General features: G+C 39.4%; 1 protein-coding gene across 1 annotated transcript; it reads left to right on the top strand.

Annotated features, from left to right (window-relative positions):
- The first annotated feature begins 210 nt into the window (after nucleotides 1–210).
- LOC149024248 (IQ domain-containing protein IQM3-like) lies at nucleotides 211–4395 on the top strand. The gene is made up of 9 exons (XM_089142915.1): nucleotides 211–704; nucleotides 819–933; nucleotides 1096–1161; nucleotides 1331–1419; nucleotides 1583–1670; nucleotides 1814–1960; nucleotides 2096–2188; nucleotides 3097–3198; nucleotides 3448–4395. The coding sequence occupies exons 1-9, from the start codon at nucleotides 454–456 to the stop codon at nucleotides 3979–3981; spliced, it is 1485 nt and encodes a 494-aa protein (XP_088999041.1). The 5' UTR covers nucleotides 211–453; the 3' UTR covers nucleotides 3982–4395.
- The last annotated feature ends 8103 nt before the right edge of the window (nucleotides 4396–12498 follow it).

Below are 12498 nucleotides of genomic sequence, written 5' to 3'. Positions count from 1 at the left end.
TTTTTTTTCTTTTCAAATTGTAGTATGGGCATTTTTTGAATTAAAAAAAAAAAATAATTAAGTGTTTCACTAATATAATAGACTAATGTGTTTAATGAATTAAGCGTCTTTATTTTTTAAACATAAAGTAGGATGTAAATTTTGGTTTTAATTCGGGACCAGAAGAGTAAATGACGTGGACAAAATTCTAAGTGTAAAAATGTTCCTGGCTTGCTAGACTTCCAACGCGGACAAAGACGTTCTTCACTTCGGCGGAGGAACGAGCGCGCGTTCTTCCCTTCTCTTGATGCTCTGAAGCTCTGTTTCTCATATAAACTGTAACACAAAACACAGAAGCAAAAGGACGAAAGAGAGAAAGAGAGAAAGAGAGAAAGAGAGAAAGAGAGAGGAGAGTTTATTAACTAATGGAGTTCCCAGCTCTTGCGAGCTTCAACACCCAGTCAAAACCCTCGTATGCGTTCTCTTCGATGGCTTTCTCTCAAGAATGCGACGACTCTGAAAGGATTTTTTTCTTCGAATCTTTCCATGGCAGAATCTCCTGAGCGGAAGACCTCTGAAATGTCCTTCATTGCGTTTCCTGAGTCGGAGGTGCTATCAGTAGGTTCGCCGAAGTTGACGGCAGCGGTGAAACTGCAGAAAGTCTACCGGAGTTACCGGACACGCCGGAGATTGGCTGATACTGCTGTGGTTGCCGAAGAGCTTTGGTAAGTCCCCTTTTGCCTTTCGCTATTTCAGGATCAAATTGATTGTTCTCTCTCTCTCTCTCTCTCTCCTGCTAGTCTCTGATGTTCTTTTCTGTTTTGATCATTGAAATGAAGGTGGCAAGCGATCGACTTCGCTCGGTTGAATCATAGTACAATTTCGTTCTTCAATTTCTCCAAACCTGAAGCCGCTGCTGCTCGATGGAATCGTGTTCGTCTGAATGCTTCTAAGGTATGCTTATTCCCTTTTCTGTTATCTTTTTCTTCTTTAGAATCAAAATATAACCAATTAAAAACACTTTTTTTTCTTTCTAATCCTGTTGAGCTAATCTTTTATTTTTTTGTTCAAAAATCCTGTTAAGCTAATCAGTTTACATTAGTTAACCTCCGGCAGGTTGGGAAGGGTTTATCGAAAGACGCCAATGCCCAGAAGTTAGCTTTTCGACACTGGATTGAAGCTGTAATTTGTTATCCCCTGTTAAACCCCGTCCTTGCATCATTTTTATATTTTTTAATTATTTTATTATTAGTTTTTATAATGTTCTTCTCAAAATCATATCCAGTGAACCTGATAATCAATATTTGCTTTTCCTTTGTTAACAAGCCATTTGTTTTGGTTTTGGGTGTAGATTGACCCACGACACAGGTATGGCCATAATCTGCACATATACTATGAAGAGTGGTGTAAATCACATGGTGGCCAGCCATTCTTCTACTGGTTAGTAACAGTTTCTTTTTAATGTTGTTATATTGTTATTTAGATGAATTCATGATCTCTGTTTATTGTTTACTGTCTTCTGCCCTTTATAATGCCTTAATATACATTGTGATGTGTGATAAACTTTTGAAGACTGAAAATGCTTTTTCTTCACTTTGAACAGGTTGGACATTGGGGAAGGAAAAGAGGTTGATTTAAAAAAGTGCCCGAGATCAAAGCTTCGACAGGAATGCATTAAGTATCTTGGACCTGTATGAATTTCCATCTTGAATGAAATTTATCATGGATTCTCATTTGAAAACGAACTTAGATTCCACTTATGCTTGACGTTTAGCAATGAGTGTTAACCTAATTGGCTTTCTGTTTTTCTTTGTTTTATAATATCACTCTTCAGCAAGAGAGGGAGCACTATGAGTACATCATAGTTGAGGGAAAAATCATGCACAAACAAACTGAAACTCCTCTTGATACAAGGCAAGGTTCCAATGGGGCAAAATGGATTTTTGTGATGAGTACTTCTAAGAAATTCTATGCTGGTGAGGTAGGTGCTGAAATGAATGCCAGAACCTTTGTTGCTGTTGTTGTCCCCCCCCCCCCCCCCCCAAAACTTTCCATTCTATAATTCTTGCTTTACTGATGTGCCTCCGCATGACTTCTACTCTGGTGTACTGTGCAGAAAAAGAAGGGGTCTTTTCATCATTCAAGCTTCCTAGCAGGAGGTGTTACTTTAGCAGCTGGAAGAATTGTTGCAGAAAATGGAGTGCTTAAGGTACATTTTCAATGGAATTTATGATTATAAAATTGTTTTTCTCATCTTGTTAGAGTTTCATAGGACTGTCAGTTTGTCTTAATATAGTTGGGCAAAGTAAATGGTAGCATGGGAACTGCTGATATCCATTTATCAAACCTGAAGTGGGATGAGGACTTTTAGATATTTCGTTCTTTCATTATGGTATTGAGTAGTCCACAACCAAATTCTCAGCTACTTGATATTTTTTCTCCGGGTGAGGGTTGGGGGGAAGATAAAAAAGTAGGTGGTAGATAAAGTTATGCAGGATCACAGAGATATCCATCCATACTTTGCTTAGGATACATATGTGTAATCCATTTCATAGTGCCACATCTACTCAGTACTGGAATAGTTTGCATTATTTGCAGAGGTGTACAAGCACAGGTTGCTCAAGACAGAATTCAATATGTACATGTCTAGGCTGAAGTCTTGCAACCTGTAGTTTGGGATGTAGGCTGCCTCAGAAAGGATGTTAAAACTTAAATGGTTTACATAGGGTAATTCATCAAATTGTATATCTTATTTTTCCTGGAAGGCAGTTTGAGAAGGGGGTTATCAAAGTTAATATGAATTTTTTATAAAAATAGGGAGGTTTGAGGAAATGAGCTTATAGACTTTTTGTCCATGGCTAAAAGCTTAACCACGTGTGTCCTTGTGTTGTGGCTGTTTTGATTGTTCTTTCCGTTTGTTCATTTTGTTGATGCACCATGTATAGGTTAGTTTCTACATGATGAACCAAGAATATAATTTATGTTGAACCAAGAATAGAATTTATGTTGCATATGCCCTAAACTATGTAACATGGAGACATCTTGGAGTTATTTTGCATTTCTAATACAAGAAATTGCTGTTTCTGCAACTGATTTTCATGTTTTTCCTTGTTGCAGACTATCTCAGCATATAGTGGACATTACCGCCCAACAGATGATATTCTTGACAGCTTCTTATCTTTTCTCAGGGATAGTGGAGTTGACCTAGATAAGGTTCAGGTGTGTAATCCACTACAGCTTTCTCCAGCCTCACGGATTATCAATGTTGGATTCTATTATAGCTTCAGGATCATATGCTTCTGAGATCCTTTTGATTAGAAAAACCTCCTTTTCTTGATCAAGATGCTTGATCTGTTAATTTCTTATGTCAGATTTTCCTTATCCTGCTCTCCTTTTGTTTGTCATAACCCACATTCATTTTCTGTTGCATTTCTATTTAATTTTTAATCTGATTGACGTGCTAACCAGATACGCTCTGCTACTGAGGAATCGGACAATTATGATGACCCTAAATCATATCATAATGAGAACATGGTCGGAGTACCAAAATTACCTGAATCTCTCCAACTTGAATATTCCAGTGAAGTTGAGAATGATCAACTCAAGAAACCATGTGAAATTACACCAACTGAACCCACAGAAGTTGCTAACACCGAAAAAAGTGACCACTACAAAAGGACTTTATCTGGCGGTCTCCAGAGTCCTAGAACTGCGGATGTACCAAAGACAGCAATACTGCTAAGGATCAATTCTAAGAAGGCAGCAAAGTCAAATCAATTGGGGCATCAGCTTTCATTGAAATGGACTACGGGAGCAGGTCCGAGAATTGGGTGCATTGCAGACTATCCTTTGGAATTGAGGGTACAAGCACTGGAAATTGTGAACCTCTCCCCAAAGTTTCCTTCCACCCCAACGGGTTTTAATCAGCCTCCTCGTCTTGTTTCTTATGCATCCTGTCCGATATCTGATTTTTGTAATGGTGATAGGACCTCTGCCTCCTAACCAAACAAGTATCTGTTTAGCACGTTCTCTTTTTGTTCTTAGTTTATAATGTTATCTCTGTTCTCACAGCTTAAAGTTTCTTTTATTGCAATGCTTTCAATCTCCACTCTTTAAATTCTTAATTTCTTCTATTGAGTGCCTCCACCACGGGATGTATTATCCCTTCTTAAACTTTTCTCGAATCTCTTTTATGGTTTGTACTGCTATTTCGTTCTGTTAAATTGCCGAGACTAAGATTACTGACGGGCATGAAGGTTGGTAAATTCAATTTCATGATGTTGAAGGCACTGATGCTTTAAGCAGTATCCTACAATTACTGGTATAATCAAATATGCTTTTATGGTTCCTTTGTGCTCGCACATCGTATGAGGTTGTATTTTCACCTTGCATTAGAGTGATCAATCATACACAATCGAATAGAAAACAAAGGAGACACGAATTTTATCTAGGTTATCCTCAATGTGAAGCTACGACTTATATTAGTGTTGGGATTTATTAATTATTAATATAATTATATGTCTAAGGGCAAAATTGAAAACCCACCTTTAGGGCGGTTACAAAATATAGGGTTATATATATTTTAGTAACCACCACATCACTTTTGTGATCACATTATTCATATGTGAGATTTTTCAGAAAGACGGTTATCTCTCTCCCTCTCTCCAGAAGATTTTGTGTGGATTTTCTCCTTACTCTTGATCTCCGCTTTCTTCCATCCTCAAAGCATTTGGATTGTGGAATACATTCCCTCTCCTCCTGATTGTGGAATCAAACTAGTGACAGGTTCGTGGAGGAATGAGGACATTGATCTAAATTACTTCCGCTGCAATAATTCTATTTTTGGGAAAGCAAATCCAGGTAAGGATCTTTTCCCTTCTATTATCGAATAGAGATATATGGATTTTTACCAACATTGGCCTCAAAGCCTAGGTTCCCGCGATTCTTTGTTCCTCCCAATTGTTTGTGCTTCTTGAATGGATCCAATGGGAGGATCAAGGGTTTATAGAAATCCACTTTGGAAAATTCAAGGTTTAATGGAAACCCATGGAGAATTGAGAGGGTTTAAACTCTAATTTTTTTTTATTGGTCCAAGTGGGAGGATCCTTGTTTTTTCCCTTATATAAAAATTGCATGAATTGATGATCCATGATGGAATTTTTTGTTTAATGTTTATTGGATTTTTTCCATGCATATTTTTGGATGAAATTTTTGGAGAAAAATCGTTTTTTTCTTCTTTTTCTTGTTGTTCCGTGGAACTGAAATTTGTTCAAAGGGAAAAGAAGTTCATTTGAGCAGACGGACTCCCAGACGGTGAGTCGTCTCAGAATCTGTCTCAGACAAATTGTCAGCCAGTGATCTCGTCTCAGAATCTATCTGAGAGTCTGTCCAGTTCAGAATGTGTTTCTAACTTATTGGACACTAGAAGCCCGACACTCTGAGTGATGTTTGGGCATTGTTGTGAATAAAATACCCCAACCTCGGTTCATGGTGGTTCACTCCGGTCTAAATCTAAGATGATTGGTTTAAGACGATTCAATAAAGCAGTCTCTGGGTTTGCCCAAGAGCTAAGAAGAAGGCCTAATCATGGCCATCCAATTCTATATTATGATTCGACGGTCACAGTTAAAAGCAGATCAGGCGGGAAATCTATATATAAAGGAACGATGAGTTCGCCAAAGGTAAGTCTCTTGGATCAACCTAAACACAGCTATTTTTTTGGTTTTTCACCATTAGAACACCTCAGAAGCTCTGACGAGCTTGGGAGCACTATCTTCATTATTCTGACTAGATCGTCGGAGACGCGACGCCGATCAAGATGATCGGCTCTGTTTTCTCACTAGTGTTCTATTTATCAGGAACGAGAGATTAGTTGATGATTAAGCAAGCCGATTGATCCAGGATCTCAGTTGGTTTGGTGCTAAGATTGCGGTTCAAGATCCCCGACAAATTCTGCATCAACATTTGGCGCCGTCTGTGGGAATCAACTTTAACAAATTCAAAACACAGGTCATGGCTCAATCGCCTGAGCGAGAGGAGACATTACCGGTTGAAATGGCGGAGGCTAGTCAGAGGGAGCCAAGGAGGATCAATCCGAAGAGAAAGACGAGAGAAATAGTTCCAGCACTGCAAATTCCAACGATGCAGACTCGGCAGAAATAGAGAGTGATGGAGGATTGTTCACCTCGTCTTGCTAAAATCTCTGAAAGACAGGAGAAACAACTTGCAGATACGCTTGTTGCTTCTCAATCAGAGCTGGATCCAAATCAAATCACTACTTGATTTGAAAGTATGCAACATCAGATCCTCGAAACACAAAATTTGATGAGATCGTTCATCAAACAAGTTGGAGTTCAACCAAAAGGGAGAGTTTTGATCTCGTACTCTTTCCTGAGTTGAGGCGGTTTCTGCACCAAATCCTCGGATACAAGGGTCGAGAGAAAACCAGAGGAGATCAATTCTCAGAGAAGGATCAGGAGAGAGCGCAGATCCAAATTATATTCCTCTGGAGTCGGAAGATCAAGGATCATCTCCTAATTATCGTTTAAGCCAAAGTCGAGTAGGAAGAGTAAAACTCTCGAGAATCGGAGAGATAAAAAAGAAAGAGGGAAATCGGAAAACAATAGATCTGAAATCAGTAAAAGGTTTCGTATCCTGAACAATCAAATTCAACGATTGACGAACAAGGATAGTGAAGAAAAGGTGGAAGAGGCAATGAATCAAAATCCATTTTCCAAAGACATTATGTCAGCACCATTGCTGCATAACTTCAAACTTCTGGTGTTTACAATATATGATGGAAGCTCAGATCCGTTGGAACACCTTGCTCAGTTCAACTCTGTTATGATGTTGGCATGCAACTCTGATGTTTTGAAGTGCCTTTCCATTGTCATTGAAAGGTCCGGCAACTACCTGGTTTTTCAGTTTGCTACCAGATTCAATTGGAAGTTTCGAGATCCGACAAAGATTTTTCTATCAAGATTCCAGAGCAGCATGAAAAGTAGCAAAACAGTGGATAACTTGGTTGAAATTCGCCAGAAGTCAGGGGAATCAGTTCGAAGTTATATGAAGAGATTCAATCAAGAATCAATTCAGATAAAATGACTTAAATGAAGCGGTGGCTTATGATGCTATGTTCAGAGGTTTGACAGATGATCATTTACTGGAATTTTGATTATGAACAAGTCGGAAAACATTGCAGAATTGACAACACGATGTAATCAGTATGCTAACATGAAAGATATCCTACAAGCCAAGAAGGAGGCTGATGGTGATGGGAGCAGAAAGAAGGAAGATGGAGCTATGCAATCTGATCAAAGAGATCGAAGAAATAATAGAAATTACCCGAGGAATGGTCCTGATCGTCAAATTAGAAGGGATGTTCCAAGACCATTCCCAGAGAATTATACTCCTCTTAATACCAGAAGATCAGAAATTATTATGCGAATCCAACATCAGGGATTTGTGAAATGGCCAGCACCGATGATAGCAAAAGCAGAAGAGTGAAATCCAAACAGATACTGCAGATTTCACAGAGATCATGGTCATGATACTGACGATTGCAGGATTCTGAAGAATAAGATTGAGTGGTTGATCAATCAGGGGTGGTTAGATCTATATGTTAGATCTATATGTCCAAAGGAGAAATGGAGGACAACAAAGAGATGTTGCTGATCAACAAGAAGGTGGAATAATCGAGGACCAGCAAAGGAAGACCAGGCGAAAAGAGATTTTTGGCCCAATTCTCTAGATGAAAATGCCAAAGATCAGGAAAATCAAAGGGTTCAACAGAAACAATCTCCTATCATGATCATTTTGGGGAGTTTAGATTTAAACTCAATTTCAAAGTCTAAGGCTCATGCCAGGTATGTCAATTCTGTTGAATCTCATGTTATTCCCAAAAGATTAAGAAGATGAAAGAAATAGACTTCACGGAGGAGGAGATGGATGGAATTCAAGAGCCACATGATCATGCCATCATTGTTGTCATTGAGGTGGCAAACAGAGACATTCATAAGGTTTTATTGATATAGGGTCTTCTGTAGACATTATGTCTTACGAAGCCTTTCAACGGTTGAAGATGGATGCTGTGAAGATAAAACCTTGTGGAACAAGGTTATTTGGGATTTCTGGAGAGTCTACTTCTATGGAAGGAACTGTGGAGTTGACAATAATGTTGGGAACACATCCACAAACAATAACTATAGTTACTAAATTTTGTTGATAAAGAATTTATCGGCATACAATATAATTCTGGGAAGGCCAACTTTAAATTCTATTGGAGCTGTGGTTTTGACAAGGCGCATTGGAGAATGCAGATCTGATCAAAAAACTTCAAGGCAGAGCTATGCAAATTTCTTGAAAGATTCCAAGTCACAAGGTAAGGCTCTTGCCCTTACTGTCGAAATTATGGATAATAGGGATGAGGAGAAAATTCAGAGAGGAGAACCAGTGGAGAAATTAGAAAAATTCTCTTTTGATCTCAAAAATCCAGAAAAGGGGACCATGATTGGGGTTGATCAGACTAATCAGGATAAAGTTTTGTTTGAAAGAATTTCTTCATATGAACGCGAATGTCTTTGCTTGGTCAGCACAAGACATGCTAGGGTTGAGCAGGGAGGTTGCGGAGCACTGTCTCTGGATAGACAGTACTGTTAAATCTGTAAAGCAGAGAAGGAGAAAATTTTCATCAGAAAAGCATGATGCAATCAAGGTTGAAGTGGAAAATCTCAGGAAATCAAAATTTATTGAGCAGATTGAGTGTCCCAAGTGGTTGGCAAATGTTGTAATGGTGAAAAAGCATAATGGCAAATGGAGAATGTGTGTGGATTATACTGATTTGAACAAGGCCTGTCCCAATGATTGTTATCCTTTGTCGCGGATTGATTAGTTGATTGATGCCACATCAGGTCAGCAAATGTTAAATTTTATGGATGCCTATTTTGGCTATAATCAGATCCTTATGAAGAAGGAGGACCAACCTCACACGACATTTATGACAAATCGTGAAAGCTACTATTACAAGGTTATGCCTTTTGGATTGAAGCATGCTGAGGCAACATATCAAAGAGCAATGAATAAGTTGTTCGCTGATCAGATTGGGAGGAATATGGAAATTTATGTTGATGATCTTTTAGTAAAGAGTCAATTCAAATATGATCATCTCACTGATCTGAAGGAATGCTTTGACGTACTCAAAAGGAATGAAATGAGACTTAACCCTGAGAAGTGCGCATTTGGAGTTTCATCTGGGAAATTCTTGGGTTATATGGTCACATAGAGGGGTATTGAGGCAAATCCAGAAAAAATTAAGGCCATTCTAGATATGTCACCACCCAGCAATATGAAGGAGATTCAAAGTTTGAGAGGGAAAGTTGCGGCATTGAGCAAATTTATATCCAGATCTGGAGATAAGTGTGAATGCTTTTTCAAGGTGTTGAAGAACTTGAATGCATTCAATGAATTCAGATGGTCAGAGGACTGTCAAAATTCATTTGAAGAATTAAAAAGAAGGTCGACTAGTCCACCAGTCTTATCTCGGCCAATATCGGGAGAAGCCTTGCAGATATACCTATCCTCTTCGAAGGCAGCACTGAGTGTTGTATTCATTCGGGAAGAAGGTTTGATTCAAAATCCTATCTACTTTGTAAGTCATACATTGTTAAATGCGGAATCTAGATACCTAGAATATGCTTATGTTATTGTGCTAAATGGATATGATCGTTCCTAAACTTGATCTTTTGGGCTATGGATCACTCCCTTGGGTAACCCAGATAGGGTATAGGCTAGGTGTATTTGGGCGGGATGTGACAGTTACCATCATTCCCTCCAAGTTTCGGATCAATCCGAGCTCGAAAGATCGGTTTCGAACCAAATTCACTATTCAGCCCATTACTGTTTGTCTAGGTCGACTAAATCAGTCAACCAGCCAGTCGACCAGATGAGGACAACAACTCTATACTTGCTCGTTTTGCTCCGTTTGATCTCCAATTTGATTGTTTCCTTCTCTAATGTTGCATGTATGTTGTCTAGGGTTCAAGCACTAAGTTGGGGACTATTCTAAGTGGTATTTGCTATTATTTTCGATCCGATCAAGGTAAGGACGGTTATACTCATATGACATAGACTATGTGATTAATACACTGATGTTGACAACTTAGTAGGCTCAGCTTATTAGTTGTATTTAGACATCATATGACTACTGTAGTTATCTTGTAACAGTAGCAACATGTTTATTTACTCTTGTGTATCATGTCGATTTAATTCTTGTTATTTACTTATATACTTGATCATGCGATGTTGTGATATCTCTTTCAATATAGTGATGTATTATGTATGTGTGATATGATGAGTTGAGCATGTGATTGCTTAAGTATGATTTGGGATTGAGGAATGTCCTACTGACATTTCTGTCTTTGGACATCGGAGGGAATAGTATGGGATGTTCTCCGAAGGTGTCCATTGACGCTTTCCCGAATTATTGGATGACATACATAGGACTTGTCTAGATGTATGCCTAGGATGTCCCTGTCGTATCAGACCCGAATCAGAAGGTATTGAGACCGAACGGCCCGTGGTAGTGGTATAGTTTGATGGGCGCTTGAGACCTGTACCAACCCGTGAGAGGACATAAATCATATTACGGATACCTGAAAGGGGCCATTATTGGTAGGGTTGCAAATAGCTAGACTTGGGCTCACGGGCACTTGAGACTGGTGAATCATATCCGTGAGAGGACGTGAGAGCTTCCCGTCCACTATTTGTGGATGACCAATGGGGTTGATGAGTCCGGTAAGTAATATCCGTGACTCTAGTGTGAAGGATACTGAAAAGGATCGCCCGGGGCGATGAATGGACGTATCTGATCTGACATGATATGACTGAGTAGATGACTTGCATTGGGCTAGGCTTTACCGTGACATGCGCCAATACTTATTCCAATGGTGATGTGAGAGAGTGGTGACCTAAACCCTTGCCATGGATTGTCCCGAGGGATGCAGGATCCAATTCCCACTGGAGAACCCAAGATACCGAGATGGTTGAGGGAAAAGTGACTTGAGACCTACCCAAGGACGTATGGTGCTATGACTTAAAGCATGTCTACCCTAGAGACTATCATATGTAAAGTTAGAATCATATTTGCATCATCTGTCTCATATCATTTCGCATCATGTTATGACTTGTATCATATGGTTTATGTATTATGGATTAACTGCCTTGCTGAGTTCTTTTGAACTCATTCCTTTTTGTGCATTTGTTTTGTTAGACTATTGCACAGGTTTTGAAGAGACTGATGGAATGTCCTTCAAGGCCCCCTACGATGAGTCATACTACCCTCAGGGTAGTGGCTACTACTGTTGTGACTAAAGTATCCATTTTCGGTTTATACCTGTCAAACCAATCTTAGCCGGGTTCGATTGAGAGAATAAAGGAAGGATGAACAGCGACGTCCAAAGAGGAGCGATGATCCGACGGTCATGATTGAAAAAGTGTTATAAGCGGGAAAGTTTGTATAAAAGGGAAAGGAGGATTCGTAAGGAGGTAAGTCTCTGAAATCAACGAAACTCTAAACTCACTCTGATTGAACTCCATTAGAACACTTTAGAAGCTCCAAGGAGCTCTGAAGCTGTAAAACCCAGCCCTAACCTTGACCCGGAAACCTTGTTATTTGTAGGTCCAGTGACCCGAAGTAAAGTAAGAAGTCAGCTTTGGGCCATCCCAGTGGAGGACTTGGTGTCTGGCTTTGAATCCATGAGAGTTGATGATGAAGTTCTATTTATGGAAACTGAATCTTGATGAAGATCGGATTAGTTGGTGGACTTGGAGTGCTCTCTATCTTGGTTTGAAGGCATTTCTACCTATTAGGTAAGTCACTTGTTATGTGTGCAAAACCCCTTTAGGATTGGATTTGATCTGGGTCTTCAATTCCCTGTTTTGGAATTGTTGTCGGGTTGGTCGAGATTGGTCGATGGACCATCGACCAATCCACTCGACCAATGAGTGCTGTCTTTGGCAATTAGGTTTTGCTTGCTCTATTTAAGTCCAATCTCGAGTCTACTTCGTATTTGCTGCCTCCAAACTCTTTGGAACGAACCAAAGACCTCTGCAAGTTATCTCCCTTGCATCCTTGGTGATTTTCTTGACGGATGTTCGTCGAAACTCTTCCTTTTGCATCAAAGGTATGTCTACACTCTCTTCTTCTCCTCCATCTCTGTTTTTCTTTCCTTTTTGAGTTGAGACAGTAGAGGAGATGCTGCATTCTCTGTTGCAAACATCTCTGGACTTGTCTCTCATGATTATCCTAAGGATTAATGGCTAGAACAATGATCTTAACCATGATCATTGCAAGCTTTTGAAGGAATCATGATCAAACCATGATCTAGCCTTTGTTTAACTTCTGATTTGAATTCTGATCTCCTTGGATCTTCTATATTGATCATGTTAGTAGTCAATTGCTGTGTTTTCTTTTCGTGATCCATGATCTATCAATCTCTAGTTGTTTCTCTTCTACCATACCAT

This window comes from Hakea prostrata, chromosome 2 (assembly GCF_041222555.1).
Source record: "Hakea prostrata isolate BN-2017 chromosome 2, UWA_Hpros_2, whole genome shotgun sequence".
Classification (NCBI taxonomy): domain Eukaryota; kingdom Viridiplantae; phylum Streptophyta; class Magnoliopsida; order Proteales; family Proteaceae; genus Hakea; species Hakea prostrata.
This window is presented reverse-complemented; position numbering and strand designations above follow the sequence as displayed.

Bases quoted from the DNA above. Each gene is read 5' to 3' on its own strand.
- LOC149024248 (XM_089142915.1), top strand. From the start codon at position 454: ATGCGTTCTCTTCGATGGCTTTCTCTCAAGAATGCGACGACTCTGAAA. The intron at 1,162-1,330 runs GTAATTTGTTAT...TTTTGGGTGTAG, and splicing joins TTCGACACTGGATTGAAGCT to ATTGACCCACGACACAGGTA. The intron at 2,189-3,096 runs GTACATTTTCAA...TCCTTGTTGCAG, and splicing joins CAGAAAATGGAGTGCTTAAG to ACTATCTCAGCATATAGTGG.